Here is a 26,838-nt window from a genome sequence, read left to right as displayed (position 1 = left end):
ATAGGAAAAGAGAAACACCTCAATTAAAAATTGAGATTCCAGGGAGGTGAGGATGCCATATGGGCAATCAAAATTTATCTTTCTTCCATCTTCAGGTAAACCATTGATAGACTTCTAATAAATATGTAACCTTGGGAAAATCACTTTAGTTCATTGAACCTGTAACAACCTCATTCTGGATGCTCTCTTGTGTACTTCTAATTCTAAAATACTGTAAATCTGCCCTAGCTGGTTTGGCTCAGTGGATAGAGTGTTGGCCTGAGGATTGAAGGGTCCCAGGTTCTATTCCAGTCAAGGGCACATGCCCGGGTTGCAGGCTTGATCCCCAGTAGGGTACGTGCTGGAGGCAGCCGATCAATGATTCTCTTTCATTATTGATGTTTCTCTCTCTCTCCCTCTCCCTTCCTCTCTGAAATCAATAAAGAAATATATTTTAAAAAATAAAATAGCCCTGACCGGTTTGGCTCAGTGGATAGAGCATCGGCCTGCGGACTGAAGGGTCCCAGGTTCGATTCCAGTCAAGAGCATGTACCTTGGTTGCTGGCACATCCCCAGTGGGGGGTGTGCAGGAGGCAGCTGGTCGATGTTTCTCTCTCATCGATGTTTCTAACTCTCTATCCCTCTCCCTTCCTCTCTGTAAAAAATCAATAAAATATATTTTTAAAATAAAATACTACAAATATGTTGATTTGTAAATACAGAGAAATTTGCAACTTTAAAAAAAAGGAACTCCTATTTTAGGAAGACATATTTTCTAAATCTACTGAATCTATTTAAGAATAAAAACAGATGGTAAATGCATCCTAAGATGCCATTATTTCTCATAGAACTATATACCTTGCTTTTCCATAGAATTTCCTGGGTACAGTCCATCGAAAAGCTTTCTATACCTTAGCCTGAAAAATGACACATAAACCTCACGCTGAGCCTCCTAATTACCAGGGATGCAGGGCCCATTAAAGTGTGAGCATGCATACGCACACCTAATTATGTTTATGCCTACTTATAAATCAGCAAAGCGAAAGCATATGCATGCTGAAAATTACCCATCATTAACTTTCCTAATTGCACCCAAATAAAGAGGGAAATAATTCACTTCAGAATATGTTTCCACCCTTTGGGCAAAGCCTACACAGATCTTGTTTAGGTTTTGAAAAATCGTCTTCTTGCTCGTAAATGGAAATCAATTCTTTATGCCAAAACACAGCAGAGTTCTTGCCCAGGTGTTGAACTAGAGAAAATGGGAAAGATTCGGATATGAATGTCAGAAGACTAGACTATGAATCTGAGAAGCAAACAGCACAGAGAGGAGATACTAGATAAATGCAAACAATCCCATCATTCTGATGAAGAGTGCAATGTCGATGGTAACAGGCCAACAACCCAACGACGGATACAACAGAATGCAACAAAGAGGGACAGATCCTCAGGGAAAAGGAAGCATTAAATTTAGATGTCGGACAGAAGACTCAATTGCATGACAGTAATTGAGATCAATGGGAGCACCTTCTGTGCTCCTCACTCACAATCTCCCTTGTTCCGTTGCTGTTTTATTACTGGCAGGATTAAGATAAGACAGGTAGGAGTTGTGCATGCCTAATTGGGCTCCTGTAACTGGTTGATTGTTGTCCCTAGAGACAGGAAGCTGAAAGAAAGGAGGTGGGACCAAACCAGGGCTTTTGATGTTCACAATAATGGGAAATCATCCTGGTACTAAATCAGAGGTGTAGAGTCCTGAGTAAGAAACCTGAGGATCCGCCTCCTGGTAATTCTCTTCTAGGTACTTCTCATGCGCTATTTCATTTCATTCTGACAGTAGCACTGCAGAGACTTCTGTTATTGTCCCCATCATCCAGATGAAGAAGATGCGATAAAGAAATCAATGAAGATGACCCAACGACTAATTGATGGAGTGAAAATTTAAATTCCAACTCCTGACTTGTTTCAGGCTATACTGCTACCCAATTCAAAGAAAGCCCCATGTATAGATTCAATCTTCATTTTGCCAAAGACTCAAATAGACTTTTATTTTCCGTTCACTATATTGACAATTAAAAAAACATACAAATTAATGATGTGCAATAGGTATCATATGACTTTACTGACTTCTGCTGATCTATACTAGGGCAATGTTTTCATTTGAGCCCACCTACCATCTTTGAAAATCCTCCATTTCTTTAGCATTTTCCAAATTATAAGATAGGCCTTCCCTAAGGAAGAAACTAGAAAAATCTGATCTAGACTCTACCAATAAATTCACTTGTGCAAGATTCTGAGAATTAAATATTCCAGGAGGCCATCTGTCTAGGACATTGAACTTCAGGAAAGCAAAATGCTAAATGAGCCTAATTCTTCGTGGATGTTAATGGCAGTGGTCTCCAGTCTTGGATATAACACGTGTTATGCTCTTAACCTAGAGTTGGCTTGGGCAATGATTTTTACTCCGGAGCTCAGTATCTGGCTCTCTTACCTCTTGGCTATTCTGTAAATTATCTAATTCTCCTTAATTAATCCCTGGTCCACTTTTACTAGCCAGTGTGGATGCAATTGTTTGCAACTAACAAATCTAATTTTGACACCATCTTAAGTAAGTGGAAACTCTCTCCGTTGGCACCCATAGTCTTTCCCACATAAGGACTCCAGTTACATCCCTTATTACTCTCTTGTCCATAACAGTGCCCTAGGCAGTGCGACTTGAGCAGCGTGGAAAGCAATCCTATTTAGATTCTTCACTAGGCTTACTACACCTGAATCTGTACCTTAACCAGTTTTAAGGACCACCCACCATCCCAATAAGGCTTGCTTAATGAGAAAACATAGGGCAAGCTCATATCAAATCTTCTGTTTTACATCCTTGCTTGATTTCCCATATTTGTCCACTAGTCACTAGGGTCACACTTACCCTTATATCTTCTTCCTCTCTGTCATTTTTTTTCCCATTTTTAATACATTATATGTGACTCACCCTATCACCCAAGCCAAAACCCTGCCATCCCTAATTCTGTCTATACCTTAAGTCCTTCAATCCAATCCTGTTAATTGCATCTCCTTCATATTTTTCAAATCTTTCCTATGTTCGTCTATTCATGCCCTCTAGCCTTAGCCTCCTGCTGGTTCTTGCTTCTAATTTTCTGTTGGTTTTCTGTTCTCCATAAGTGCAATAGTGTGATTTTTCCAGAGCACAAATAAGATTATTGTCTCTCAATGGCCTACAACTCTTTCAATTACCCCAAAATAAAATCCAAACTTGCTGGCATTGCCTATAGAACCTCCACAATCCATTCCAGCCTGTCCCTCACCGATCACCTCCCGTGCTGTCCTCCACACCCTAGGAGATGCAGCCCTCAGATGAACCACAGAACCACCCTCAGTTCTCCAGTCTGCTTTCCACTGCCACGCTTTTGCCACGTTGATCCTTTTGACTGCACACACTATATGGTGTGGCTCAAAAAATGCCAGTTTTAAGAACTCTTCACCAGTATCTGCAGACTGACCTGAGGCCTACCTCTGTGCTCCCACACTCCTGAAGCACCGTATTAATTCATTCCTTTCTCTCTGCTCTGCAGTGGCTCTGATTCTCTGTTTGTGGTTCTGTCACCCCACGTAGTCTGTACCGCTCCTCCCCGCCACTGCCTAGCGGAAGAGACATATTTGAAGCTTGCCTCGCTTTCTGGCTTTGGTCAGTGACTAACGCTTGAAGGTTTGTGTAAATTGTATTCTCTCAGCTATGATATCCTTGGGTCTTATGAATTCCTCCAAGAATCTTGTCTCGCTCTTTACTGAATCTACCTGTGTCTAGTAATGAATGAGACACATGCTATTTTAATGGTGATGATTAGTAGTAATGATGATAATTATTAGCTACTATTTATGGGATGCTACTATATGACACAAAGTCATTTAATACCCTCCACAACATTATGATAATAAGCATTAATAGTTATCATTACATCACTTTGTAGGTGAGGAGAATGAAGAACAGAAGAATTAAGAAGAATGCCCAGTGTCACATTAGATATAGCAGAGCCTGCAATTGAACCTCCTCCTATTTGATTCTCTGATCCTTTCTACCGGTCCCCCTTCCCACAGGTCCTCAGGTCCACATTCCGGGTAACTGCCACCCAGTAATTTTCTACCCAAATGGCCCAGGGTTTGTGCATTTTCTCAAGTCCGTGTGCCCAAGAATGGACCCCATCATCGATGGGGTGGCTGTTTGTGGTGGAGTATGAATAGGACTCGGACATGGACATGAGGGCTGGAGTGTCCACACACGTGCAGACAAGATTCCCCACTCAGTGCGATGGAGCTGCAGTTGGAAGGAAAAGGAAAGTGCAGATGAATAACAGACACATTTGAGAATTCTAAGTTTGGATCTGGCCTTTGATGCTGCTTACAAAGCTCTATTTGGCAATGTTGCTTATCATGCACCTAGTTTATGGCAGTTCACTAAAGCAGCTCACTGTATTTTATTTTTTTAATATATTTTATTGATTTTTTACAGAGAGGAAGGGAGAGTTAGAAATATCGACGAGGGAGAAACATCAATCAGCTGCCTCCTGCACACTCCCTACTGGGGATGTGCCCACAACCAAGGTACATGACCCTGACCGGAATCGAACTTGGGACCCTTCAGTCCACAGGCCGACACTCTATCCACTGAGCCAAACCGGTAGGGCTGTATTTTATTTTAATAGTTCCTAGTTTATGACTTTAAAATATTTAGATGTGTGGTATGTTGGTCTCTTTTAGTACTCATTCCTCTGACCTTGTAAACTGTTAGGGGTGGGCCTTCCTAAATCACATGTTAACCAACCGATGAAATATTCCACATCAGGTTGTTCATAACAGCATTTTCACAGTAGCTTCCTCTCAAAGTGTCATAGGCAGTCAAAAGAGACTGACAGGTTAGATCTTTTAAATCCTTTGGAATCTTATTTGCATCCCATCATGTGCACCTTCAATCTCTATATAGTGTTCCTTTAGGTATCTCACCAGGTATTTAGGAAGGAAGCCAGCTTCATAAGGTTCAGGCCTCTCTGTGTCACAGTCTATCTACACTAATAAAAGAGAAACATGGTAATTAGCATACGACCGCTACCCTTTTCATTGGCTAATCAGTGAGTATATGCAAATTAACTGTCAGCCAAGATGGCGGCCGGCAGCCAGGCAGCTGGAAGCGAACATGAGGCTTGCTTGCTGCAGTGAAGGAGTACTCCAACGTTCCCCGCCTCACTTGCCGGCCTCTGAGCTACAAATCTAAGCAACTATGTACTATGTTGCAAATAAGAAGATAAACAAAACTCCAGAAACCGGCTTTCATTCAGCCGGGCTTTAGCAACATTGTATCAATGTTTTCAGCGGTGAGGCCTCAGAGCTAAAGCTGGCCCAGAATAAAAAAAAAAAAAAAGAAAACAAGGAGCAGTTGGAAGCTTCAGTCACTCACTTCCGGAAAACAGCCCTCAGCCCCTCACCCAGACTGGCCAGGCACCCCAGTGGGGACCCCCACCCTGATCCAGGACACCCTTCAGGGCAAACCAGCCAGCCCCCACCCATGCACCAGGCCTCTATCCTATATAGTAAAAGGGTAATATGCCTCCCAGCACCGGGATCAGCGGAGCAGTGAGGCTCCCGGCACCGGGATCAGCGTGACAGGGGGCAGCGCCCAAACCCCCTGATCGCCCTGCGGCTCTGTGTGTTACAGGGGGCGGGGCCACAACCTCCCTATCCACCCTGCTCTGTGCCTGATAGGGGGGAGCTCCCCAATCCCCTGATTGCCCTGCGGCTCTGTGTTTGACAGGGTGCAGCGCACCAACCCCCTGATCGGCCCTGCTCTGTGTGTGACAGGGTAGAGCCATAACCTCTCCATCGGCCCTGCCCCGAGTGTGACAGTGGAGGCGCCCCAACCCTCTGATCGGCCCTGCTCTGTGGGTGATAGAGGGTGGCGCCCCAACCCCCCTCCACGGGCCTTGCTCTGTGTGTGACAGGGTAGAGCCATAACCTCCCCATTGGCCCTGCCCTGAGTGTGACAGGGTGCAGCGCCCCAACCCCCTGATCTGCCCTGCTCCATGTGTGACAGGGGGTGGTGCCCCAACTCCCCTATTGGCCCTACTCTGTGAGTGACAGCGGGGAGCTCCTCAACCCCCTGATGGGCCCTGCTCTGTGCGTAACAGGGGGCAGCGCCCCAACCCCCTGATCGGCCCTGCTCTGTGCATGACAGGGGGTGGTGCCGCAACCTCCCCATCGACCCTGCCTTGAGTGTGACAGGGGGCGGTGCCCCAACCCACCAATCGGCCCTGCTCTGAGCCTGACCAGGGGCTGCACCTAGGGATTGGGCCTGCCCTCTGCCACCCGGAAGCAGGCCTAAGCCAGCAGGTCGTTATCTTCCAAGGGTCTCAGACTGAGAGAGGGCACAGGCTGGGCTGGGGGACCCCTCCCCCCCCCGAGTGCACAAATTTTTGTGCACCGGGCCTCTAGTCTATATAATAAAAGGCCAATGGTCGTAACGACCAAAATGATCAAATAAATGGTCACCAGGAAGTGCATGGAGCAACTCTCGGTCCCTCCCCCATGGCCCACAGGCTCCTATCACAGCAAGGCTGGTGGATGGTGGGCAGGTGGGTGGGCGGGCAAGGCAGGCGCTGCGAGAGAGGCAGGGCCTGATCTGCAGCCTTTGCAGAGGCTGTGGATCAGGCCTAGAGATAGGCCTGGAGAGAGAGACAGCTGTCAGCGGGGCCATTCTGGATTTCCCAGAAGAGCCAATGGCTGCCTAGGAGGTGTAGCTTTTGACGCTGACTGGCATAGAAACCGACCAATCAGAACCAAATCTGAGTGAACTGCGAGGAGCCAATGGCTGCCTAGGAGGCGGAGCTTTTGACACTGACTGGCATAGAAACTAACAAATCGGAACCTAATCTGGGTGAATGAGAAGGCAGAACCTAAGATGGGGGCTGAGGAGGGGTTTTAAAAGCAACAGCTGTTTTGTTGTAAGGTGTAAGAAAGCACTTCAAGTTTTTAATAATCGGTTTGGCAGTATAGTACATATGGCCGGCTATCAGTCCAGATATAGGGGTTATGTATTTTTGTCTGCCAAAAGCATCTCCACATACTGAAAAAGGCTCCCTCCTCCCATTTAATCAATCCTATCTTATATAATCTATCTACACTAATAAAAGGGTAATATGCTAATTAGACTGGGTCAACCGGCCATCTTCCGGACATCTGACTTCCTTCCAGACAAAGCCATGGTGGTAGAGGCCAAGGCAGAGACATTTAGAGGTGAGATCAGGCTGGCAGGGGGTTAAGGGTGAGATCAAGCTGGCAGGGGAGGGCAGTTGGAGGCGAGATCAGACTGGTGGGGGGACAGTTGGGGGCAAACTGGCGTGCAGGGGAGGGCATTTGGGGGAGACCAGGCTGGCAGGGGAGGGCAGTTGGGGGTAACCAGGCCTTCAGGGGAGGGAATTTGGGGGCTACCAGGCCTGCAGGGGAGGGCTGTTCGGGGTGACCAGGCCAGCAGGGGAGGGCAGTTGGGGGCATTAGGCAGGCAGGCAGGTGAGTGGTTAGGAGCCAGTGGTCCTGGATTGCGAGAGGGTTGTTGGACTGCCAGTTTAGGCCTGACCCCTCAAGGGGTCCCAGATTAGAGAGGGTGCAGGCTGGGCTGAGCAACGCGCCCCCCCCCCATTCATGAATTTTATGCACTGGGCCTCTAGTGTCCATATAAGGTTCCTAAATTGCATTGAGCCTCACAGTTTAGAATGCTGAGAAAATATTCACCCTTCTGTTGTGGTTCCCCTCGGTGTGCCTATGCTGGCCCACAGAAGCAGCTTAGCCATGGTACCTTGCTACAAATGTAATCTCCAAAGTATAATTTGTATGCTCAAGTCCCCCAAAACCAAGGCTTCCCCCCACTCCCCACGTTTGATAAAGTGCCCAGCTAACAATAATTTTCTAAAACTGCTCAGGAAGAGAATATGGACATTGTCATTTGTATTATCCTATATAATAAAGAAGTAATATGTAAATTAACCCTCACAACCTCACAAGATGGCTGCCTACGACCAGGCTGGCAGGGAGGTTAGTGAGAGACAACCAAACGATTAAACAAGCAGGCTGTGTGGGGCAACTAGGCCAGCGGGGGGGCCATGAGGGGCGACCAGGCCAGCAGGGGGGGCATTTTGGGGCAACCAGGCCAGCAGGGAGGCAGTAAGATGCAACCAGGCCAGTGGGGGTCAGTTAGGGACAACCAAACTGGCGGCGGGGCGGGGGGGTGCAGTTGGGGCAACCAGATCGGCAGGCAGGAGGGTGATTAGGAGCCAGCGGTCCAGGATTGTGAGAGGAATGTCCTGGATATATATATATATATATATATATATATATATATATTTTTTTTTTTTTTTTTTTAATTTCAGAGAAGAAAGGAGAGGGTGAAAGAGATAGAAACATCAGTTATGTAACACCCCAAACCATGACCTCCTGATTCATAGGTTGATGCTTAACCACTGAGCCACAGGTTTACCAGAGGGAAAATTCAGGGGTTCATGATCAATGAAGGAATTCAGGATCAGGTGGGGCTCATGATCTATCCAAGAAACCTGGATATAGAGAATTGAGCAGCCAGCAGCAAGCTTTCATGGAGGGCTCCAAAATGTCAACTCTGCCTCAGAGCCCACTGTCTGTGTAGGTGAGCAGAGCTGTACCACCTCCTCCGCGAATTGCATCAAAGTCCCGTGTAAATAAAAATCTATGTTCCTGTTGAACTTTATTCTCATTTCAAATCATCATTGGCACTTAATTTACTTTGTACTTTGTCAACCTGCAGATGGGTGGTCCCTGACCCAGAGAGTTAAGGTGACTTATTCTAGGTCACAACAACTCATGCCTCCAAATGTTCTGTCCTGTGGCACGTAACACACTGCTTTCTGGTAGATTTTAAATATGAGCACCCGGTACATTACTTTAAGTAGACACCTCTGATTCCACTGTTCTCCCCTTTCTTCAAACTCTTCAATTACTTATTGATCTATGCTGTAGTCTAAAGGTTTTTGTTCCCCCCCAAAGTCAGACTTTGAAGCCTGCTCCCCAATGTGATGGCATTTGGGAGAGGGTCCATGAAGAGGTAATTTTTCATGTTTTACAAAAGAGACCCAAGACAGCAACCTGCCTCTTTCGCCTTGTGAGGACACAGCAAAAGGGTGGCCTTCTAAGAATGAGGAAGCGCGTCCTCACTAGACACCAAATCTGCCAGCACCACGTATTTGTACTTCCCAGCCTCTCAAACTGCGAGAAACACATTTCTGTTGTTTATAATGCACCTAGTCCCTGACAGTTTGCCAGGGCAGCCAAACCGACTAAGACGTTCCACAAATAAATGTTTCTCACCCAAAGAAAGTAAGTCTTTAAATAAATCCTAAAGTGAATCATTCAGGGAAGCCACAATTATTCCCAGTTTATTGAAACCACACTCCATTTTATCTTTTTCACGGACACAAGTAATTGTGTGCGGTCTTACATTTATTGATGAGGCTTACCTCCCACATACATTAAAGAATTGTATGCTTTGATTTCTCTCTTGAATAGGGCTTTGTTGTGATTGCCTGCATTTTAAAAACATAGTTAAAATAATAATAAGCTTTATAACCAGATAGCACTGAAATTCACTGGACCAGAGATTCATTTAAAAATCCTTTAAAAGCTACAAATTCTCTTCTCAGGAAGAAATAAATACACACACCTTCAACTATTTGCTACAGTTTTCTAGGGTCCATGTAACCAGAGAAGTCCAAAAGAGGACTCTCTAAATATCCAGAACCCATGACTAAGAATTTTCCCTTTTCACCTGCCTAGAAGCTACTCCTTAATATTAAGAAGATTATATGTGAGGAAGTACATGAAGAATTAAAAGTGAAATCCTGCCCTGGCCGGTGTTGCTCAGTAGTGAGAGTGTGGGCCTCACACCAAAAGCTACAGGTTTGATTCTCGATCAAGGGCATGTGCTTGGGTTGCAGGTTCAATCCCCAGCCCCCATCGGGGTGCATGCAGGAGGCAAAGGATAGATGTGCCTCTCACATCTCTCTCTCTCTCTCTCTCTCTCTCTCTCTCTCTCTCTCTCTCTCATCATCTCTCCCCCCTTCAATTCTCTCTTTAAAAAATCAACGGGAAAAAATATCCTCGGGTGAGGATAAACAACAACAAAAAATGAAATCCTGAAGAGCAAAAATTGAGATGTGCAGGAAATAAGAAGGGCAAGAGGAGATGGGGATGTGAATGGATGAGCATTGAGAGCTAAAATTTGGAGTAATTGCCAACAAAATTTATCTCTTGAAACTGATATTAAAATTATTTACTGTGTGTCATGGTAAGCTCCGACCTTGTACCCTCACATCCCCAGTAAGTTTCCTGTGCACGCCCGCCTCCTGCGGCATAAATTTGTGAGAAAGTGCTCCCGAAATGGGTGCTGCTTTTGCCATCTGAGTCAATGACAAAGCAGAAACAGAAGAACAGGTGCAAGATGCAGACGCCAGCAACCAGAGCCAGAACTGAGGAGAAATACGACTTTTCAGACGGTGACAAAACCTTGGAGTGTTCGACTTTCCACAGAATGGAGAACTGACTTTGGAACCAATTTTATCCTTTCTTTCAATGGGTAGGGAACCTCAGCTGCTATCTCTGTTATGGTTACATTTTATTAGCTTTTGGGAATTTGCAAAAAGCAAGGATACGAATTGCTTCACTTTATCCACTTAAAAAGCCAAGTGAGGTGGACTGTGGTTCCACTTTAAAAATGTGGAAGCTGAGGCCCAGAGTATGCCATCACCAGGATCACAGAACTAGAAGGACTTGGCTCACAGGGCTGTCTGGGTTTCGAATTTCTCTCCCTTACTAACTTCACACCCTTTCCTCAGGGCCTCACTGGTTCTCTGAAAGCAAAAGTAAATAATGGATAGAGAAAGCTTGGTCTTTGTTGAACCCCTTCTGTGTTGTGCCCGCAGACTTTGCTGCTGTGCCGGATAGAGCCTTGGGACAATACTAAGCACCCTCCTGCCAGGGGCCACTCTCACCAGCTGAGAGTTGGCAGCTAAGGTGAGACCTATTCAGCATCACTGTCTGATGGAGTCAGACTTCTCCCGGAAGGCCCCTGAACCTGCACAGAGACATCTGAATGAAGGAGGTTTTGTAAAAATGCTCTGGCCATCAGCACTCTCCAACTCTAGCTCTGGCTTCAGCACCTGGGCCTCCCTCTTGGACTTAGAGCGTGAGCTGCCCACAAACATTCCAACACAGGCCACCTGGGACGTGACTGTCCCCGGAGCCAGCAGAGGAGCCCACTAGCAGGAGCCCAGGATGGTAATGATCACCCCTGGATGTTAGGGGTATGTTTTACATTATAAAACAGTTTTGCATATTTGAAAAAAAATTCAAATATTTTACCTTGCCAGAGTTGTTTTCTGATTCCCATGTTAGATGAGAAGACTGTTTCTTGTACTCTAGGATCAGGCTCCTGCACATAGCAAATAGCTTTCCTAGGTTCTAAATTATAAGACAAATCCATTTTCTAGAAAAGTTATTCAAATCAGAATATATCAAATGATAATTATACCTAAACATAAAAGTAGTGCAGAATATATGACTACGCAAGTCATTTATAATATTTGGATGAAAAAACATTGTTTATGCACCATTCTCTCTTCTTACGTTGCTGCCACCAGGACCTCGTCTCTGGTTCTTCTCCCTACTAGTTTCCGCAGCCAGGTGCCCCTGGCCCCCTCTCACGCTAATGCCCTTAGGCCAGGGGACATGCCAACCCAACTCCACTAGACTCCCAAGGCCAGTAACTAATGTCCCTATTACGGAATGCAGTAGGAATCCCACTCCTGCTGCTGATTAATATTTATTATCCTGATCTAGAATTCCAAATTAGTGTCTTTGTACAAGTCATATTACAAATACTACAAAGGATTTTAAGGATCATAGCAGATAGTGCCATACTTCACTTACAGGAGGCAACAGATCGATATTTCTCTGTCATCTCTCTCTCTCTCTCATTCTCTTTGTTCCTCTCTTTCTCAAATCAATAAACAATATTCTTGGGTGAGGAATAAAAAAATAATAATAAAGTTAACTTGAAATCAGTGGTGTTCTGGTCTACCTATATGTGAATTTTCTAGTCCTGAAGGTGGAATCAGAGCTGTTTCTCTGCCTAAGCCAGGTTTAATGCCACTTCCTCTACCCTTGACCCACTGGGGAGGGTAAGACCTATTACCTTTATTACTACATAGGTTAAGGTACCCTCCCATCCTTACCTGGGCAGGACACAGCTGTGCCTTCACGTGGGGCAGGGATGTAAGCAGCTACTCACCTCCATCACCTGTTGAACACACCTCTCCCCACACAAAACTAAATGATCAACGCTCCAGTGATTTTAGGTCCCGGGCCGCCAGCCACTACTCACTACTCCTGGGTTCGATGCTCCTTTCCATGTCCAAGCACTGGCACACTCCCCTGCCTGCCGGGACAACTCCGTCCTTGAGTTTTCTAAACACAGACCTGGTTGGAGTTTCCTTCAAGACATGGGTGGAGGCTGTTGAGGGTGTGTAAAGAGGAATTTGAAGAAATAGGGCATAAAGGCTGAGCTGGCCTGGAAGGTGACCATGGGAGAGAATGAAAAATAAAATCACCTTTGTTTTTCTTTTTTTCTGTCTTTCAGGAAGAAGGAGTTAGAAATTAATTTCTCTGTATATTTTCTTACCACACTTTAACCTATATTTGTAGTTCTCCTTAGTGTTTTATTAGAGTGAAAGGAAGATTGAAATTATTACAGATCCAGCTAATACCAACCAATACTTCTATATGCTTATGTCATTAAAGAAAATAAATTTCACTAGATCACCTGCTTCCAAAATATTGTTGGGGGGTATACTAATAGGTGTCTTGTCCCCCCAAAAGTTTGTCTTTTTAGGACACAGTGTCTGCTGCTCTCTGCCCCTTAGAGAGGCACATTCATATGTTAAAGACTATCCTAAATTCTAATGTAAAGAATCCTATTGAACATTACTTACCTCATTGTTTTCTGATTTTATCCACACCTCCACCCTCTCAGGAAGCGCCTGCACATTATTAACTGTAGAGATTGCATTATTTTGCACATTTTGATTCGAAAAAGATACTAAAGCTGCCCTTCCCTTCCCCCACCATTTGTACACACGTGTCTGGGACTTGAGAAGCGTCTTCAAACATCCTGTGGAGACACGGGTAGAGCTAAATTTCTTGGCTCCAGTTCTTCTCATGTTGATGCCGTGGAAAGACATTGCCATTTGGTAGTAAAAATAGCTCAGGAGATGGTAAATGGCAAAAGCAGAGGGAAAGGGAGGCAGAAAATGATAAGCGATGTAGCTAAATATTTATATATACAAAACATGAAAACATGAAAAAACGGTCCTCTGAAATCCATAATTAAGCTCGAGACAGAGTGGGCAGATGGAGTCGGTAATTACAGGTTCCTAATGTATCTAGAACTCCCGGGAATGAGAGTGTTGCTCCTCATTTCGTAGCTTCAGAGTTTATACAGCTTGTTGCTGCAAAAGCCAGGCTCTGCTCCATTAACACTTGGTGTTCCAGTTGGATCACTTGCATTTTAAAAATAACCTGGCAGAGCCAAGCTGCACAGTTTCTGACCTACTTAGGCAATTTATGGAAAAATGGGATGCAAACGGAGCGTATTCAGCTACTGTTGTGATGATTTGTATCACCATCATCCTCATGGTTAGTACAGGCAGCGGGTCATAGATAATACCCTGGATCCGAAACTTCATTTCATTTCAACACATATTTATCAGACACCTGCTGCTGGTGAGGCACCCTTCTGAGTCCTTGGGATACATCAGTGAATAAAGAAGAATTAGAGCCCAGCCAGTGTGGCTCAGTAATTGACCTTGAACGTATGAACCAGGAGGCCATGATTCAATTCCCAGTCAGGGCACATGCCTAGCTTGTGGGCTCAATCTCTAGTAGGGGGTGTGCAGGAGGCAGCTGATCAAGGATTCTCTCTCATCATTGATGTTTCTCTCTTCTCTCTCTCTTCCTGCCTCTCTGAAATCAATCCTATATAATGAAAGCCTAATATGCCAAGTGTCTGGTCTTCCAGTTATTCGTTCAACCAATCAAAGCGTAATATGCTAATGATATGCTAAGGCCACTCAACTGCTCGCTATGATGTGCACTGACCACCAGGGGGCAGATGCGCCAATCGGTAGGTTAGCTTGCTGCTGGGTTGAGCTTCAACCCTGATCAGGACTGAGCGAGATAGACTGGACACACCCTGGAGCCCTCCTGCAGTCCCTCCCCAGCTGACCAATCTCCCACGTCCCTCCCTGGCCCAGATCATGTACCAGTGGGGTCCCTTGGCCTAGCCTGCACCCTCTCGCAATCCAGGACCCCTTGGGGGATGTCAGAGAGCTGATTTCAGCCCAACAGCAGAATGACTGGTCACTATGATGTGCACTGACCTCCAGTGGGGGCAGATGCTCAATGCAAGAGCTGCCCCCTGGTGGTCAGCACACTCCCACAGGGGGAGCACCGCTCAGCCAGAAGCTGGGCTCACGGCTGGCGAGCACAGCGGTGGTGGTGGGAGCCTCTCCCACCTCCGTGGAAGTGGGACATCCCCCGAGGGCTCCCAGACTGCGAGAGGGCACAGGCCGGGCTGAAGGACCCCCCCACCCCCACCAAGTGCACAAATTTTGTGCACCCAGCTCTAGTACAAATATATTAAAAAGAAGAAGAATTAGATTTCTGCCCTTATGGAGCTTCCATTCTGGTAGGAGTTAGGAAGTAGGTAGACAAAAAAACAAAACAAAACAAAACAAAACAAAAAAACCCGACACAAAATGAATAAGTAAATTGTATAATCTACTAGTATTAGAAGGTGATAAGGGTATTTATAAAAGAGAAGCTTGTATTAGGTGAATAGGTTTATCAATAGAATAGTCAAAGCAATACTCATAGAGAAGATGACACAGGCTCAGAGGCTGAAGAAGTTAGCCATGCGGGGAAAGGGACAGGGAACAGTCAGTACAAAAGCTAGCCTGTGGAGAAAACCCTGGAGCCTTTAAGGAGGTGAGCATGGCTGGAACTGGCTGAGAGAGAGGGAGAACCTAAGACGTGAGGGCAAAGAGGTGACACAGGAAGACCATAGAGCTGTGCTGGCCATCACACAATTCTTGACTTTCACTCTGAGGGAAATTGGGATTTGTTTCAGGAGTGTCATAAATTCACTTACGTTTTAATTTGGGACCTGACTGCTAAAGGATTTGCTGTAAATTCTCTTTAGATTATATGGGCTCACTTTTATTTTATGTGTATGGTACTGGGAAAAAATATCAATTCCAACCACAGAGCTCCTAAACAAGGGGTGGTGGCAGTGGTGTATTACTTTTAACCAGCAGAGTTCTTTTTAAGAAAAAAAGTGAAAAAAAGCACTACAATGCTTTTCATAAAAGGGGTGACACTTTGCTGTCACTTTGGAAGACTGTCAAGTCCATGTCAGGACCAGCACCTTCCCTCTCCAATGTACCCCCCCACCCATGGCTATACATTGATTCCCTTTCTCTTCCCAGGGGTTCAGAGAGGACTCTCAGAGAGCCAAAGGTGCTCCCCAAACCAATCACATGAGGAGACCCCTCATCTAGTCAGCCTGGGTCCAGCTTCCCCATGCCAACAACTATGAATCAGGCACACCTAAAGCTACCCCCCCTTTTTTTCATCATAAAGCTTTCCCACTCCCCTGCCTTCATTGAGATCTCTGCCAGGGACAGTGATGGTGGCTGACTCCCTTGCTATCATAAGCTTTGAATAGACAGCCTGTTTCCATATGCTCTGCGTTCATTTCTACAGAACCATCTCCATTCCTCACAAACACGGAAAAAGATGGAGATGGGTAGGTAGGAGAGAAGTGTCCCAGGAAAAACCAAACCCGTTCAGTCTGCAATTCCTCCCAGTTGAGGTGGAGAGGCAGATCTAACAGCTAGGGCCAGCCAGCCTCTCCTCCTGAGCCCCCTGACGCCCCCGGAGCCTTGTAAAGCTTAAGCTCTTTGGTTAATCTGTAGTCAGCGCTCTTGAAAGCCATGGAGGTGCTGGGTAGCCACTTTAACTGAATCTGTGGAGAGAACAATGGGGCAGTTTACAGGCCTCCATGCTACACTGCATGAAGTCCCCTTGGTCCTCCAGCCCTAGTGCACAGCAGCGAGCACTCCTAGTCCAGCTTGCTCACCACTATCTGCACCCAGCACCCTTCCTTCTCCCACATCTTTTCCTCAGGCTACGCAGAGCTGAAGTTCTTTTTGTTGTTGTTAATTCTCACTTGAGGATATCTTTCCATTGATTTTTTTATTTTGTATTTTTAGAGAGAGTGGAAAGGAGGAAGGGAGAGACAGAGATAAACATCAATGTGAGAGAGACACCTCGATTGGTTGCCTCCTGCACACTCCCCGAGCAGGGCAGGGAAACTGCAACCAAGGTACCTGCCTTGACCAGAATCAAACCTGGGACCCTTTAGTCTGCGGGCCAACGCTCTATCCACTGAGAAAAACTGGCTAGGGTAATCTTTACTCTCCATATACATGTAGTAAGCAAGGCTTGGCTTCTCAAAATTATTTTTCTTTATTGCTGCCTCCGCTGTCCTTGACAGGAGGTTCGAGCATCTGCACTCCATCTCTGCTTCCAGGTTCACTGAGGATGATTCTGGCAAATCTGAAACAGATTTCCATGTATAAACCTGAAGGGGAATCCTCTGCAGTTCCCAGTGGCCTCCTGCCAGGCTGGGTGTTGCTGGAGGGAGAGGCAGGGGTCACACCAAGGTAAATCCAGCTGGTCACAGCTGTGGGGGCCACTCAGTATGGTTGGTCAGTTGCCTTTGGACACACCCAGTGGGAATGGTTGAGCCTGAGGCACCATCACTGCTGCTGATGTTCTGAGCAGAGATGAAGGCTGTGGGGACACAATGGGGGCCATGCTGGGCTATGGCACCTCACAGTTACTCTCTGTAGAGCACAACCTGGAGACCTGATGGGCTGCCCAGGGGCCCTCTGGGTTCTTGGTGCAGGAGGGGTGGGTGAGACACTAAGGGGAGCAGGAGCCAAGGAGGTCCCTTTCTCGGTAGGGTTAGGATGACTTTGCCATCCTAGGAGGAGTCCTCTCCAAAAGCAAGTCATTCTTTGCTTGTGCTGGTAGAGAGGTCGCTGTTTGTTAAAGGGCGTGGGGCCGCTTCTCCCTCTCCAGGCTGGTACAGGGATGGCAGATATTGGTTGTGTTCCTTTTTGCATTCTTACTCCTGGTCCTCCTCAGGCCACTGATGTTCTGCGTAGCTACTCAAGGGATTCTCAGAGTAGGAATTGGAATTGAGGATGGGTGGGGCAAGCTCATGACACTCTGCTGCTTAGGGTTAGCAGAGATGCTGCGGTGTAGCTTGGGGGATGGGGAAGGAGTGCTGCCATTGGTCAGATCAGCTGAAGGCTGGGCTTCAGGGGGAGGGTGGAGCCCTCCAGCTTAGGTTCCCTGTGGCCCTGGAGCAAATAGATGGCCATCCCTTTGTTGTACTTGTAGCGCTTCAGGAGACCTGAATCTCTTCTCATGTGTAACCCAGGACCACCATCCACTCAGGCCTCTGGGGGTCCTTGCAGTCAGCATGGGTGAAGTACTCTATATAATAAAAGGCTAATATGTAAAATGTGCCCATGACTGAGGGTTCGAGCAGGAGTTTGACCAGGAGCCGGGGGTGGCGGCCAGTCTGAGGTGCCACGCAGAGGGCATTCCTATGCCCAGAATCACTTGGCTGAAAAATGGCATGGATGTCTCAGCCCAGATGTCTAAACAGCTCTCCCTTTTGGCCAATGGGAGCGAACTCCACATCGGCAGCGTCCGGTATGAAGACACAGGGGCGTACACCTGCATTGCCAAAAATGAAGTGGGCGTGGACGAAGACATCTCCTCCCTCTTCATTGAAGACTCGGCTAGAAAGACCCTTGCAAACATTCTCTGGCGCGAGGAAGGCCTCAGTGTGGGAAACATGTTCTATGTTTTCTCCGATGACGGCATTATCATCCTGCACCCCGTGGACTGTGAGATCCAGAGGCACCTCAAACCCTCTGAGAAGATCTTCATGAGCTACGTAGGTTCCCACGCCCAGTCAGTCTTTCACCTCAGGTGCCATTTGATTCTTAAATTCCATCTACTGTACGTGGTGTGGTTCCAATTTGTCCCAAGGCTCAAGGAACACGAGGCCGAGCATGTATATGCCCGTTCGTTCATCAGGCAGCCACGTCCACGCACTGAGCCTGAGGGGAGGCCCAGGCCTATGAATGGGTTCCTGGCCTCTCCAAGTTCACAGCTGCCCAGTAGGTGCTGTTAGAGAATGTGCCAGGTGCGCTAGAAATTGAAGAGAGAAGGCCCCTGGGACACGGGATCCCTGGGCTCAGTTTTGAAGAACGAGTCAGAGTTGGTGGCGGGTTTCTGGAACACATGTCATGAACATGGAGAGTAGAGGATAAAATATGTCATGTTCAGGGAAAAAAAAAAAAAAATGGGCTGTTGACCTCTCTCATGGCAACGATCTGTGGAAATGCTTTATTATGTCATGTCAGTATACTGCAAGGGGCATTTCAGAATAATGCAAAAGTCATCCACAGACTTGACTAAGTGAAGATCAACTGATCCAAATTCTTCCTTAGTTTTTCACAGCATTTGCTGAAAGTTCAAATAAGCTGATTTTCCCAAGAAAGATTATTCTAGTAACTTGGCGTGATCAATCCGTGCAATGATCCAGTTGGGCTTCACTCCCTGTGTAAACTCCCTCTGAAACTCATAGCTTGCACTAAGAAGCTGTTTAGTTTCCACGTTCTGATTCCCCAACTTAACCTGGAACACACCCGCTCCGCTTAAAGTTTCACTGGGGATGTTGGCACTGGTTAGATACCAAAAGCACATCAGGATGTTAACAAACTTCCTTCCTTTGTCGTCGTAGTAAATGGAGATGTCTCCTGTGGAGGTGTACACAATCTCATCTATGTCAGCAGCAAGGGCATCTTTGTGGCTGTCAGGTAGTGAAGTAACCTTTTCTTTCAACACAAGCAGCAGCTCTTTGGTCACAAGTTCTTCCAGCAGGTCAAATTTACACTGTGACAGCAATCTGGACACATGAGCAAAAGCCTGCTTCGCCCCCTCGGAGAATTCCTTGATGCTGGCCAGGCCCGATTGGCCCGATTGGGGTGGGCCGGCCGGACCCCATCCATGCAGGAATTAGTGCACCGGGCCTCTAGTTTTACAATAACAATAAGTGAAGATTTTTTAAAAAGTTAAACTCCCTTCTTTAAATCTTCCAGTTGCTATTCTGCTTGCAAGAAAATGTCCCAATATTTTGTAAAATGTATAAGGCCATGATAATTTCTTTGATCTTTCGTTATTCCAGCTGCTGGTCTCCCATTTTCTGACATCTCTCACAGACTCCAGCTTGGTTGATTCCTAAGTTTAATGTGCTTAAGAATTAATAAAGATTCAGATTTAAAAGCTCCCTGACTTAGTGCACTTGAGGTGAAACTAAGAATTACACTTTATTTTGTTTTAATCCTCACCCGAAGGTATTTTTTCATTGATTTTTAGAGAGAGTGTAAGAGAGAAAGACAGAGAAATATCAATGTGAGAGAAACACATTGATTGGTTGCCTCCTGCATGCACCCCGACCAGGGCCTGGGCTGGGGAGGAGCCTGCAACCAAGGTATGTGCCCTTGACCGGAATAAGACCTGGGACCTTTTGGTTTGCAAGCTGACACTCTATCCACTGAGCCAAACCAGCTAGGGCAAGAATTTACATTTTAATAAGCACCATGCTAGAAGTTCATGGGTCACATTTCAGCACTTATGCATTAGAAATCAGACTTACCTAGGTTCAAATCCTGACAACAACATTCACCAGTTATCTGACTTTGGCAAAATAATGTAAACCCACTAAAGCACAGTTTTCTGTGAAGTGAGATATAAAAGTACTTGTCTTAGCTTTTTTGTAAGGATTAAATGAGATAGTACAGGTCAAAGGTTTAACACAGTGCTTGACTCAGAGTAAAGATGTCTTGACAAGTATTTTTTTTATTTTTCTCTGTATCTTTTATACTGTTATCAATGAAATCATTATTTTAATTGTAAAACCCTCTTTGAGTCCAAATGAAATCCAGATCATTCCTCATGTCACATACATGCTCCCAAGTCACACCCCCTTGGCATTATACATCAGCCTCTTTCTGGATAAGGTCCCTCCTCATCCCTGACCCTACTTTTGTTCTCTGTGTTACCCTGCACTCATCTTCTAGGAACCAATTCACATATTAACTCCATGCCTCCTTCCCTTAACCTCCCTTCACCAAGCTAAACCCATCACCCCCTCTTTCAGCTGATAGTGCATATGGTACTACCACTGTAGAACTTATTAGTTATATTAAATTTGTATTCATTTTTGTGTGCCCAGAGGAGACTGTGATATCTTTAAGATGAGGCATCATGCCATATCTATCTTTGCATTATCATGATTGTGGCCTCCATGTATTCCAGGTCCTCATGAGAGAAACCTAATGTTAAACAAGTGTTTCTGATGTTTTGACACCTGGGGCTTTGCTGACTCTGGAGGGACTGACTCTCCCAGGGCTAGTGAATGCCTCAAGGTAGCACGTGAGTTACCTGTGAGCATGCCTTTCAGATGCAAACCAACCAGTCCAGAGCACAAACCCCCAGCCACCTCCTTTGTTAAGCATTTACAGTCAGGGCCATTACACACACACACACACACACACACACACACACACGCACACACGTACACACACCATTAATCACCCCAGTTCCAAGCACTAGATACCTAGGGACGGTTCCTATACCCGAGAGCCCGCTGAAATTATTCAAAATGGGCAATTCTAAACCTCTGACCCTGCCTTTCCCATTCCGTCCCAGGGAAACTACAATAAAGTCTCTTGCCTACATTTATGCTCACTCCCTCTGCCTCCTGACTGACCTTGTGCTCCCTCCTGGCTCCCATGGCAAAGTGTGCCCCTCCCTCTTGGAATCTGTGAGTATAACAAGCAGTCTTGTCAATGGTAGCTGTCTACTGATCTGTTGAACTTGCCACACCTAAATAATAACAACACCTGTATTTTAAAATATATCTTTTTATGAAATCATTAAAATAAATATGAAAAGGCAATTTGATTCATCATCTCTTAAGAAACTAGTTCTGTAACTGATAAGAATACAACATTGATCGAAATCTACTTGGTACTAAGCTCTAGGAATCTCTAGTCACCAGCAGCTAAGACTATCAGAGTGGAGTAACAGAAATTAGAAATAAGACCCTTTTGGGAGTAAAAGAATAGAAAAATAATTTCAAAGAGAGCTGGCAAAGGAGGATCTATGATGAGCACCCCAGCTGAGAGAAGCATCTGTGCCTTGTAGGGCAAAACCTCCTGAACTGAGATTTCAGCGACAGAATCCAAACCTGTAGTTGTGAGACCTAGGACAAGACACTGCCCTCCTCCGAGTCTTACATTCCTCCTCTGGAAAAGGAGGTAGGATCCAGTAAGTAGCTGCTCTGTAGAGTTCTACTAGTAGTAACACAATTTTGATTCTCAAGTTTGACTATTTTTCATTTCAAATACTGCCACTAGGTGGCAGCAGAAATTAAATAATAGCTGCCTTAGTTTTCTGCTTTTCAAAAGGCTTTTTTTTTGCAAGAATAGGCATCACTTTGGAGAATGAAAACACCACAACCACCAGTGCCACAAAAACACAATAAAAAAGTAATGCTTAAAGGACACAATAATTAAAACAAACAATTTCTAACTCATTAGAGTCAGCTTATCACGACCTCAGCAAAATGTCTACAAATAGTAAGAATTTATTTAACTTGCTTCCCAATGAAATACATGATCAAATGTCTAAATTCTTATTATTTATAGATTAAATGTCTTAATACTGTGAACTTCAGGCACATATACAGAATACCCTGCTCAACAGTCCCCTTTGGTTGTCTACCTCACACTTTACCACAAAACTCTATTTCCCTCCCTTAAACCTGATACTTCCCACACTCTTCCCATCTCAAAAAGAAAAAAAAAATGAAACCAACATTCCCCTTATTGCTTAATCCAAACATGTAGGAGCCATAATTATCTCTCTCTCATGCTCCCACTCTCCATCCAATCCACTGGAAATGCTTTGACTCTACCTCCAAAAACATTGTGAAAGTTCCCATGTATTTCCAACTTCATGGCTACCATTACCATCTGGGCCATCCTTATCTCTCATGCGGAGGACTTCAAAAGCCACCTATCTGGACCTCCTGCAACCTATGCTCCATATGTTAACCAGAGTAATATCCTATCTAATAAAGAGGGAATATGCTAATTGACCCTCACACTGTTACAAAGATGGCGGAGCCCACAGCCACAAGATGGTGGCGCCCAGTCCCCTTAGCCCCGCTGGGATGGCAGGCGCACGGCAAGGCTGGGCCCGTCCCCAGGTGGACCCAGCTGCTCCACACGCCTGCCTCTGGAGTCCCCCAGTCCCCTCAGCCCACCAGCCGCCCCTGGCCCAAGGCACAGGCAAGCCTCGGATGTTGGCTGCCCAGCTACCCAGGGCCATTGAGGCTCAGGTAACCAGGGCTGGCCAAGGCTTGCGCTGTCAGCAGTGGCAGCAGCAGAGGTGTGATGGGGTGTTGCCTTCCCCTGATCGCCGGGTCACTTCTTGCCCCTGAGGGCTCCCGGACTGTGAGAGGGGGCAGGCCGGGCTGAGGGACCCCCATTCAGTGCATGAATTTTCATTCACCTGGCCTCTAGTTTTAAAATATAATCCCTATCATGCCAGTCTTTCACTTAAAACCTTCAAAAAATTACCATTGCCCTAAAAATAGACTTAGAAGTCTGAATCAGTTTCTCTGGGTTAAAATCAAGGTGTAGACAGAGCTGGTTCTGTCTGGAGGCTCTGAGGGAGGAATTTTTCCCCTTTCCCTTTTCCACTTTTGTTGGCCACCTGTGTTCTTCGGCTGTGACTCCAAAGTGCATCTAATTCCAACATCACATCGCTCCCCCTCTGACCCTGGTTCCTCCTGTGTCCCTCTTTTTAAAATTTTTTTAAAAAGTTGATTTCAGAGAGAAGGGAGAGGGCGAGAGAGATAGAAACATCAATGATGAAAGAGAACTGTTGATCAGCTGCCTCCTGCACGCCCTACTGGGGATCAGCCCACAACCTGGGTATGTGCCTCAACCAGGAATCTAACCGTGACCTCCTGGTTCATGGGTCAGTGCTCAACCATTGAGCAACATCGACCATAGGATGTGTCCCCTGTGTCTCTCTTACAGAGACCCTAGTGATAACATCAGACCAGCCCAGAAAATCCAGCATAGTCTCTCCATATCAAAGCCCTTCATTTAATCACTTCTGCAAAGTCTGTTTTTCAATGAAAAGTAACTTTCACAGGCCCCAGGGATTAGGTTGTGGATATATTAAGGGGTGCATTATTCAGCCTCCCACACTCTTCATGTTCGTTAGTGGAGGGGAGAAGAATCAGGCTGACTCATTGAGAACCTAAGTGACTTGTCTCCACACACAGCTTCTTTATGTAAGGCAGTTTATGCTAAAGCTTGAGCAAAATCATAGAATGAAGACATCATGGACCTTTGGCATCCCACACCAGTAACTGATGCAGAAAATGATTATGGTCTACTCCATATTGATAATGAACATGCCTGCAAGGTATTTAAGACTATTTAAGCCTGATGGTATTAAACACAAATATTTAAGACTAAGTCCTAATGCATTTCCTTTCTACCTCTTATCTGCTTCAGTTTGCCCTTCCTATTTAATAATCCCTCTGACATGCTATAAATGATTTTAATTTAAAAGGGGAGAATCCTTCTTACAGGTTCAAAAACCTTTGCCTACTTCAGATATGACCTCAATGAGTTAACTTGAAAGAGAATTGGTGCTGGGTTTTATTAAACCAGCTCCTAGAGCTAGTTGCAGAAAATGAACAATGATATTGGCAAGCAGTAAAATACATTGTAAAGTGCCAGTAGCTTCTGTAAATAAATTTGCAATTCACTTAGGATGTAAATAGCACAGAGTCAGATTCGAATACATCAGCAGGGCTGTAAAATGATGCCTTTACTTTCCTTCTCTTCTGACCTCTCAGTTATGGAGGCATCTTGAAAGAGGGTCCATGGTTGAGCATTATTCCCAAATTGCTGCTCTCAGTGCATCTATCAATCATAGCTTCCACTGTAACTTTCATTTCTTCATATCTCTGGAGGCAGAACAACTTCCCAAGTCCAAAGTGGCTCCATAAGAGAAATCGTTTAAGCACAGGACCATTTGCAATCAAAGCCAAATGATCTCTTATGGCACAATGTTAAAAGCTGCTACAACTGAGTTTCAATTCATTTTCCTTTTGAAAAATAAAGATGAAAATACTGCTAAGAGGAAAGGTCATTTTGCCATAAAGGAAAACATTTTCCCATTGTTTTTTGACAAAGATCATTTAGTAAGAAATAAAATTAAAAAAAAAAAAACTCCTCTTACAAACATTGTTGGAAAATATTTTATTCTCTGTTCCCTCTCAGGAGATTGAAATAGCAGAGTATCATAGTAAAGGCTCTGAAAAGTCCTGAAATAGAAAGCATCTTTAACATTGTTTAACTCGGCATGTTGGCCACTGACTTCCTCATCTGCACGTTGCCTATCCTCATCCTGTAAGGATCCTCTGTGGCATATGCCATAGGAAAGACTGCTTTAAAGTGTTTCTGTAGATGAGGTGGCTCCTGTATCACAGAAATGGTGATGTGAACAAAACAATGCCTTTTGAAGTGAATACTGACCTGAAAACTCAGAAGTTAAAGGAGTTTTAGAATAGAGCAACAGACAAGATTCTAATGTGTGCAGATTCTAATGTAGATGCTCCCTAGGGGTAAGGGTAATATTTCTTCTATAATTTTTAAAATTTCTAAGCTATATTCTCTAATTTCTTTAAATCAAAAACTAGATTTTTACACCAAAACTCCTGAATGCCCATTTTACAATGATATTAAGTTGTACTCAGTGTGGGATCCCTGGCTCTTAGTGACTATATTTGGATATTTGATAGAAAACTAGATAGTCCCTCTTAAATTTTTAGTTTATAAAGTCTATAAGTATAGTTTCTGGAACCAAACACCTTGGGCCCCAGTTCCAGTTCTACCAGTTATTACTAATGTGGCCTTGAACAAATAACTTATTCATGCCTATAACTTTCTTCTTTATAAAGTGGGAATACTAACAGAATATGTAATTTCAGTGTTGTGAGAGTTTAAAAAGATGTGAAGCTGGAAGAGTGGGAGTACTCAACAAAGGTTAACTATACCCTTTGCCCAGACAAGCGGGATCCCTGCTCTAAACCCAGTGTGGAGACCTCATTCTGTCCCACCTTCAACTGTGTGCTCTTCTCACAGGTCAGGAGGTCCCCAGGGTCCAGGGAACATGCCCACAAAAACTGTTTCCCCCACCTTTGAACCACACTCTACATACTGGAGCACCCAGAACTACTTGTCCAAATGAAGTGATTGCTAGAGTACTTCATGGAACATTAGCCCCATGAAATACTCTTTGAGGGAGCTCCACGGCCATATAAGTTTAAGAAAAATTGTACACTATATATATTTTTCTTAGAAAATGAACATACTGAAAATAAGCCAGCTTACCTGTGGGGCACGGTTATGGTGTTTTGGCCAGGTTCAAGCCTCGGACTAATGAAAGGACAGGGTCCTCTCATCGCCACATGCAAGTCCCAGCTGGAGGGCAAGGCCCTCCCAGCACAATTATAGCCAACGGCTGTGGTTGTAAGCTTGAACCTATGGTCTGAACACGTAGCCCCACGTGCCTTGTGCTAGAGTTCGGTTGCATGTAGTTAAGTGAGGTTGAAACTCACAAGAATGCTGTAAACAACTTGATCACGCCCCTACTTTACCTTGTGGCATCTGCTATAAAATAAAGACACGGCTTGTGGGTGCTGTCATTGTCTCCTCATCAGGGAGGCAGCGTCCCACCGAGACCCAGCTATTATTCTCTTGTCTGTCTTTCCTTAATCCTTTCACCCCCCACTCGGGATCACCCTTGGTCGTGCTGGTGTGGCACACTTACCTTTATCTAACCCAACTTTACAAAGCTTATTTGAATATAAATATTCCTCCTCCTTTCGCCTTTCCAAGTAGTAACCATAAATAACCATCAGAACTAGTGTGGAAAGTAGTTTGGAAAAGGATAGTTTGGTAGAATGAGTACAGATGTTAAAGTCTGAACAACTGAGATGTAATTTTTAGCTCTGCTGCTATAAGAAACCATTCCTCCCAACAATGCAATGCCATCTCTGGTAATGTCCACACCCAAACCACATTCTCCACACAAAAACCTGAGCACACATGTTTATAGCAGTTTTATTTAGATAGCCACAAGCAGGAAGCACACTAAGATGTGCTTCAATAGGTGAATGGATATACAAATTATGGTATATCCATACAATGGGGTATCTATCTACACTAATAACAGACAAAGATGCTAATTGCCCATAACTTCACTATGCCCCAAGCCACGCCCACCAGCCAATCAGAGCGACTATATGCAAATTAACCGAACAAAGATGGTGGTCAGCAGCCATGGAGCTGGAGCAAGCAGGAGGCTTGGTTGCCCGGGCGATGGAGGAAGCCAAGCTTCCCACCTGCCCTGAGTCGGCTGTGGCCCCCGCTCATGGCAACAAAGTTTCAATTATAGAAGATAAATAAAACCCAGATA

General features: G+C 45.2%; 1 protein-coding gene across 1 annotated transcript; it reads right to left on the bottom strand.

The window, feature by feature from the left end:
* Window positions 1-18,568: 18,568 nt before the first annotated feature.
* Window positions 18,569-25,822, bottom strand: LOC139017740 (m-AAA protease-interacting protein 1, mitochondrial-like). The gene is made up of 2 exons (XM_070426332.1): window positions 25,752-25,822; window positions 18,569-19,222 (listed from the first exon to the last, which is right to left on the bottom strand). Exons 1-2 carry the CDS (start codon window positions 25,820-25,822, stop codon window positions 18,766-18,768), a joined length of 528 nt encoding a protein of 175 aa, XP_070282433.1. The 3' UTR covers window positions 18,569-18,765.
* Window positions 25,823-26,838: the final 1,016 nt, after the last annotated feature.

The sequence above is a fragment of the Myotis yumanensis genome, unplaced genomic scaffold, assembly GCF_028538775.1.
Source record: "Myotis yumanensis isolate MYYU_CA2020_CCGP unplaced genomic scaffold, mMyoYum1.0.hap1 SCAF_10, whole genome shotgun sequence".
In the NCBI taxonomy this organism is placed as follows: domain Eukaryota; kingdom Metazoa; phylum Chordata; class Mammalia; order Chiroptera; family Vespertilionidae; genus Myotis; species Myotis yumanensis.
Note: the sequence above shows the minus strand (reverse complement) of the source record. Positions and strands in the feature narration are given on the sequence as shown.

Excerpts from the sequence above, each read along its gene's own strand:
- LOC139017740 (XM_070426332.1), bottom strand. The coding sequence starts at position 25,822 with ATGAGAGGACCCTGTCCTTTCATTAGTCCGAGGCTTGAACCTGGCCAA. Across the intron at positions 19,223-25,751 it reads ACCATAACCGTGCCCCACAG|CATCAAGGAATTCTCCGAGG; the intron begins GTAAGCTGGCTT and ends GGGCCTGGCCAG.